The 7,695-nt window shown below is 37.4% G+C and overlaps 1 protein-coding gene across 1 annotated transcript; it reads right to left on the reverse strand.

Moving 5' to 3' along the window:
- Positions 1 to 5,962: 5,962 nt before the first annotated feature.
- On the reverse strand, positions 5,963 to 6,597 carry LOC104228759 (monothiol glutaredoxin-S1-like). The gene has a single exon (XM_009781291.2). The coding sequence runs from the start codon at positions 6,435 to 6,437 to the stop codon at positions 6,126 to 6,128; it is 312 nt and encodes a 103-aa protein (XP_009779593.1). The 5' UTR covers positions 6,438 to 6,597; the 3' UTR covers positions 5,963 to 6,125.
- Positions 6,598 to 7,695: the final 1,098 nt, after the last annotated feature.

The following is a 7,695-nucleotide window of genomic DNA, read 5'->3' on the forward strand; positions in this document are numbered from 1 at the left end:
AATACCCATTCCGATACGTGTTCAACCATATAAAAATTATCAAATTCCGATACCATTTCGCCCTTCAAATCAAGATTTTTCATTTTAGGAATTTTCTTCAAAAACCAACATTTTTCTCAACCCAAAACACAATTTAAATGATAAAAAAAAGAAGACAAAATCATGAAATATAATCAATTCTAGGTGAAGAATACTTACCCAATCATTCTTCTTGAAAAAACAACGAAGAATCGCCCGAAACCGAGCTCTAGAACTCCAAAAATGATGGAAATGGCAAACCCTCGGAATAGAGTACTATTTATTCTGCCCAAGTCTCAAAACATCGCGAACGCGGAAGGATACTCGCGTTCGCGAAGAAGGAAATATGAAGGTTGCCCAGATGTTCTTCGCGAACGCGACAACACGTTCGCGAACGCGAAGAAGGAAAGTCTGATGGCCCAACGACTGCTCTTCATGAACACGTGAACTAGTACGCGAACGCAAAGAGTGGAATGGCATAACTACGCGAATGCGTGAGAGAAATGCGAACGTGAAGAAAAGACAAACCTTCGCGAATTCAAGGTGTTGAATGCGAACGCGAAGAAGGATTTCGAGGTAATCAACAGAAAAACTCCGCGAACACGAGTGACTCTTCGCGATCGCGAAGAAGGATACCGGAAGACAATAATCAGCAGTTCAAAACTAAGGAAAAATGACTCGTAGCCCACCCGGAATATACCCGAGGCCCCCGAACCTCATCTAAACATACAAACAAGTCCTATAACCTAACATAGACTCACTCGAGGTCTCAAATCACATCAAACAGCACCGAAACGATGAATCACACCATGAATCAAACTTATGAACTTCCCAATCCTCCAACTTCGAAAACTCGTGCCGAAAGCAATCAAACCAACCCAGAATAATGCCAAATTTTGCGGGCAAGTCCCAAATGATATAATGGAGCTATTCTAACTCTCGGAATTGCATTCCGGCATCGATATCACAAAAGTCAGCTATGGGTCAAACTTCTCCATTTTCCAAACTTCAACTTTCCCAACTTTTGCTGAAATGCCTCAAATTTCCCTACGGGGCTCCAAATACAAATCTGAACGCGCGCCTAAGTCCAAAATCACCATACAAAGATGCTGACATCATCCAAAACTTATTCTGGAGTCGTTTACTCAAAAGTCAAATTCCGGTCAAATTCTCATCGCTAAAGCTTCCAAAACTAGATTCCTTCTTCCAATTTGACTCCGAATCATCCGGAAATTAAATTCAACCATGCACGCAAGTCAATACACATAATATGAGTCTCCTCATGACCTCAAATTGCCGAACCGGACGCAATTGCTCAAAATGACCAGTCGGTTCATTATAGATAAAGAAGGAGAGTCAAGGCCCGCGAACACCATGCAACTACCTCGATAGTCTCCCAACTCTGATGCCTTAATTAGCAGCCACCGCCGTGACCAGAAGCACCTTGATATGCACATGAGGTACAGGGAGTAACGTGAGTACATCCAACTCAGTAAGTAACAAGTCCAACCTTTGGACTGAAGGTAGTGCCAATCTCAACCAGTACTGTTAACAATAGGAAATAACAGTGCATAAATGTAAGCATGCTTTCAAATTAAACAGATAGTTCAAAATAGTGAAATAGATCAGATCAAAACAGTGAAATAGATCAGATCTAACAGTGAATGGATATACCTCTCTATTTCTACATGCCAATGCACATGCTGTATGTGATGCACCATACTAACAGCCTCGCGTGCTCACACTCTCAATGCTCAACCACTTGGTACAGTATAGGGCCCATACGACACAGGGATGATCCATCCCGGAATATATACATCACTGACCATAAGTCACCCAGTACCGAGGAAGGCTAATCCAGCCATGTGGAGAAGATCCATCTTCAGGTATCAAGTACTTCGAACAAGATCCATGTCTAGGGAAGATCCATCCCTTAATAATATCAACCGCACTCACTGGGGGTGTTTACAGACTCCGGAAGGGCTCCTACCCCGCGACATGCATCCCGATCTCATAACTGTCACTCATAATCAGGCTCTCACCGTCACTCAGTAATCAATCTCTACAGTCACTCACAGGCTCAAAATATCATAAAAACTAGCCTGAAACAATAATATGATGAATCAATAAATAACAACTGAGACTGAAATATGATATGAAATGAATGTATATGACTGAGTACGACATATCAATAGAATCAGTAAAGTGATAGCAAGAAAAGACCATTATGGGTCCGAACAGTATCAACATAAAGCCTAAACATGATATCTATCATGATTGGCAGCTCAATTACTTTATCACATGATGAAAATACGGATATCAACAAAATAGTATCACTATACGGTGTCATGGAACCAACCAGGTCACAATTCTCACGGTGCATGCTCGCACGCCCGTCACTTGGCATGTGCATCACCTCAATACCAATCATATAACACATAATTTGGGGTTTCAAACTCTCAGAACCAAGGTTGAAAGTGTTACTTACCTCAATCCGGGCAAAACTCTATTCCAAAATGCCTTTGCCTCTAATATAGGCTAAAGGGATTAATTCCACAAGAAAAATACTAAATTAGAGCCAAAAAACCGAAATCGGCTTAAACTCATCCCACAGGCCCACGTCTCGAACTCCGACAAAAGTCACAAAACCTGAAAGCCCATTCACTCACGAGTCTAACCATGCCAAATTTATAAAAATCCGATATCAAATGGTCATCCAAATAACCAAAGTTCATTCTCCAAATCCTTAGCCTCAAACCCCCCAAATTTCACCTCAACACCACCAAATCTAGGTGGAAAAAACAGTGGGGAAACAAGTTTATGATAAAAAAAACGAGTACAATAAGCTTATCTCAACAATCCCCTAAAAAATCCTCTCAAAAATCGCCTAAGTCCGAGTTCAAAATGTTGAAATGAGACTAAAATCGTGAACCCTTATTTTTAAACCTTCTGCCCAGGCTTTTCGCACCTGCGTCCATTTATCCGCACCTGTGGAACTGCTTCTACGGTTAAATTTTTGCTTCTGCGGAAGTCACTTATCCAGCTTCCTTCGCTTCTGCGAGCATCAGACCGTATCTGTGCATATTGCAGGTGCGTGAAATCCATCGCACCTACGGATCCAACCCGCATTTTGTGCCCTTCAGCCCGCTTCTGCGACCATCGCATGTGCGGAATAGTCTTTTTGCACCTGCGACCACTGCTCAACTCTTCCTTGCTCGCTTCATTGGCTTCTGCGGGCTCTCACCTGCGGTGCCCACTCCGCAGGTGTGGTTACACCAGTAGCAGCAACACTTCAACTGCTTTACTTATTTAATACCAAGTCCGTTAACCACCCGAAATCAACGCGAGGCCCTCGGGTCTTCTACCAAACATACCATTAAGTCCCAAAATATCATACGAACTTAGTCGAATCCTCAAATCACCTCAAATAACATCAAAAACACGAATTGCACATGGATTCAAGCCTAATGAACGTAGAAATTTCTAAATTCTACAAACGACGCCGAAACCTATCAAATCACATCCGATTGACCTCAAATTTTGCACAAAAGTCATAAATGATACCACGAACCTACTCCAACTTCCGAAAATCCAATCCGACCCCGATGTCAAAAAGTCCACCCTCGTTCAAACTTTCCAAAATTCTAACTTTCGCCAATTCAAGCCTAATTCTACTACGGGCCTCCAAATCACAATCTGGACATGCTCCTAAGTCCAAAATCACCTAACAAAGCTAACGAAATCATCAAAATTCAAATCTGAGGTCGCTTACACATAAGTCGACATCCAGTTAACTTTTCAACTTAAGCTTTCAATTAAGAGAATAAGTGTCTCAGTTCACTCTGAAATCTCTCCGGACCCTAACCAACTAACCTGATAAGTCATATAAAAGCTGTAGAAGACAAAAGAAGCAGAAAAATGGGAGAACGGGGCTACAACTCTCAAAATGACCGGCCGGGTCGTTAAATTAGTACTATTTGATTTGAATATATACTTATTAATTTTTAAATAAAGACAAGTTCTGCACATTGCAGTTGTAGAGGAAAAAATAATTTTTATTATTCAGATCTTTATATAACATCTTAATATTCAGATATGTATTTAGCTTCAGACGTTTTAATCTCAATACACATATTAATATTCAAATATGTATTCAGATTTAGATGTTTTAATCTTAATAAAAACAAATGAGTCCTTAATATCTTTAGTCGATAACTTTAGTGCTTTAATATTCAGTTAAGTAGTCAGAAATAAATTTTTTAATCTTTGTAACTCAGAAAATTGTTTGAACTTGTCTTCTTAGTAATAGTGAGCAATTGTAGCTAAACTTTAGTTCTCAGTGGGATTCGACTCCAGACTCTTAATTAGATCGAATTATATTTGCAGTGACTACTTAATCATTTTTAAGGCATAGTTGGGCGTTATCTAGAGTCATTCTTTATTATCGCAGACAATCCGAACTGAATTGAAGTAGAGGCTTTTAATGAAAATAAATAGTATAATTAATGGCTTACAAATAGTATGATATATCATTCAAGTGAAATAAAGTTCTGGAGTAAAGAGGCGAGCTGCTAACAGAAGTTTAATTAATGACTTATATTTAGCAATTCAAATTAAAAAAAAAAAAAAACAATCAAACAAAGGAAATAGTAAGTAGAAAAGTTTAGCACAGTAAAGTTTCGCGACTAAAGTAATAAAGTTAATCTCTAGAACATTGATATTGCAGGCCTTGTAACTTCACTTGTATGATTGTTAGTTAACAGAGATCTTCCATTTTGGCCTACACTTCTGCTTTTGTGTTTTATCAGCAAACTCACTATTTTGAGCAATTCAATTCCCAGAATGTACGAGCAGTCACAATATCAATATTCATGCAATTTAAGGCTGCATTAAGTATATGATTTTTGTAGGAGAAAATAGTTTAAAAAAATTAATCCTAATAACTTGATCCGTGCACACAATATTGTCTGTTTTCGTTCAATAGAACTTATGAATTTTTCGCTATGGGCCATTATTGAACCTAAAATTGTGAAATACATGTTTATCTCAAGCCTTACTCTTATATTCTAGGTTCTTTCACTTCCTTTTCGATGTACAAATAATTTCTAAGCACATAGCGCACAGAAACTCAACTCTTTCGTAGATTTCCCGTGCCAAATTGGATTACCACTTGCCAGAAGCTCTAGCAGTGAACTGTGGAGGAAGATGGTGCGTGCAACATGGATACAATGTCCTATCTTTGGAAATTGACTCTTTAATGGTTGCCAACATGCTCAAAGACAAAGTCACCAACAACATGAAGCTCAGATCTCTTATGGAAGATACATCACAGATTTTTAACCAAGCTACAATCAAAATTGCTCGCTGCTACAGAGAAGCGAACCGGGTAGCAGATGGATTGGCTAAGTTAGCAACTATACTGGAAGAAGGATCCTTCTATCACACATTTCAGCAACTTCCAGAAATGATAAAGGGACCATTTCAACTTGATAAATGTCAAATGCCGAGTATAAGACTGAGATACGACAAAGCTAATTTCTTTATCAGTTAATCTTCCTTTGTATTTTGAAGATGGAGGCATGTTGTCTAGAGATGCCTCACGTGTATGCAGTGTTGTATTCAGAGGTTAATGGCCAAGTCTACCTCTGCTTTTTGCTGTCATATATACAACACACCAGGACAATCCTGGATTTTTGGTTAAAAAAAAAAAAACTTGCCAGATGCTTTGGTCTACTTATTATTTTCTTACAGTTTTTATGAATATGTAATCTGAAACACCATGAAAGTTGAACGTAATTTTAGCATCTTGAAAGTATTCTTAGCATTACTTGTACTTTTGGTTATACAATATTTGATTTTGTATGAAGTGTACACTATTAAGTTAGTGACACCACTACATGAATTCTCTGACTGGACAAGAGAAGAAAGTACGAGAAGCAGTAAGTGAAACATAAACATGCTTATATTATTATTATCCAAGTTCAGCTCACAAATACATCAAGTAGTAAAGTGAGAAAAATAGCTAGCAACAACTATGCCAGTTTGATTAAATACTCAATTACTGGCCAGCTATCTATTTGTCTAAACTCACACAGTAATATTTAGTATTATACCCAAATTGCGTTAGCCCTTATGAGCAGTTGCTTGAGCTTATTGCCCCTCAAATTAAGGCTCATGATCTCATTAGAACCACCAACCAATTCTTTCCCAATGAACACTGCTGGTACACTAGGCTTACACCCTAATTCAACCAATGCTTTCTCCATTTCCCTCCCATTCGGAAGTTCGTCAAGCTCGTAAACTGTAGGGTTTGCACCAAAACTACGAATTAGGGTTTCGATGCTGTGAGAGATGCAACAACTACTCTTGCTGAAAATCACCACTGGACTTTCTGCTCCCAACTTCATCACTCTTTCCATATTCAAAGTTCAAAAAGCTGACTTAATTAACGGTTTGCTAGTGTTTTCTTGATGATTTGGACTTTGGAGTGAAAGGAAGATATGTCTTCTTTTGTATCTCGAAGTGTAACTAAGGAAGCTGTAAAAAGAAGAGTGATGAAAAATATATTGAAGGGTGAGTTGATGTGAGAAATCTGAATTTGAATGAAGCTATATATAAGGGACTAAAGGTGGGTAGTGACAATATATGTTTTCTTTTGTATTACAAAAGAACAAGTTGGTAAATATCCAAAGGCATTATGGATCATCACATGCCTTGGCTTATCTACCTGGCATCTTAAGCAGCACAATCTAGGCATGGTTTTCAATCTGGAAAAGTTATTCCACATAAATTCTTTGGATTGACAAAATGGATTTCATTTTTCAGTTCCGTACTTGTAATATAATATTCCTACTATATTCAATTGTAGTAATAAATAATATATGGTGTATTCCTTTGGTTGAGTAGGTGATTTTGTTCCATTAATGGTCAAAGAGTAAATGGAAAACCTTAGAAAGAAAAAAAGTACTCCTTCTGTTTCATATTAAATGAGGTAGTTTGACTCGGCACGGAGTTTAAGAAAAAAGAAGAAGACTTTTGAAACTTGTGGTCTTAAAAACTTAAGGAGTAAAAAGTTTGTGGGACCATTATATTTGTGTGGCTATAAAAGCTTCTCATTAAGGGTAAATAAGTAAAATGAAAGAGTTTAAAGTTGAATTATTTTCTAATTTAAGCTTAAGCTCTTTAATATATAAATAAGTTGCCATAGCAACACAAATATTATGAGATGTTTAAAACACAAGTTTCATAAGTCTTCATTTTTTAACTCCGTGCCCAATCACAGGTGGATCCAAGATTTAAATTCAACGGTTCAATTTTTAAGATTCTCAACATTAAACTCATTGTACTATTAAAATTATAGGTTTAAATCTAATATTTATCGAGATTTAATAGTGTTTTAGATATATCTATATTTCGTGTCGAAAGTTATGGATTCAGATGAAATCGTAGCTAAAAGCTACATCCGTCCCTGCGCAGTCAAGTAGGATCAAATTAAAGTTTAAACTTTGCCTATTCTGATGTTATATTGAAGCGTGTGAGTATCTCACTTAAAAGCTTAAACTATTAAAAAGACACTTTTATTATTTAATTACGTCTTCAACAAGCATGCATAAGTTTTGAAATAATCTTTTCTCATGTAGTAAATCTATTTCCTTGTACTAGATCTTCGTAAATCAG

Source organism: Nicotiana sylvestris, chromosome 5 (assembly GCF_000393655.2).
Source record: "Nicotiana sylvestris chromosome 5, ASM39365v2, whole genome shotgun sequence".
NCBI classification, from domain to species: Eukaryota; Viridiplantae; Streptophyta; class Magnoliopsida; order Solanales; family Solanaceae; genus Nicotiana; species Nicotiana sylvestris.

Coding starts and splice junctions, on each gene's coding strand:
- LOC104228759 (XM_009781291.2), bottom strand. CDS start 6,437: ATGGAAAGAGTGATGAAGTTGGGAGCAGAAAGTCCAGTGGTGATTTTC.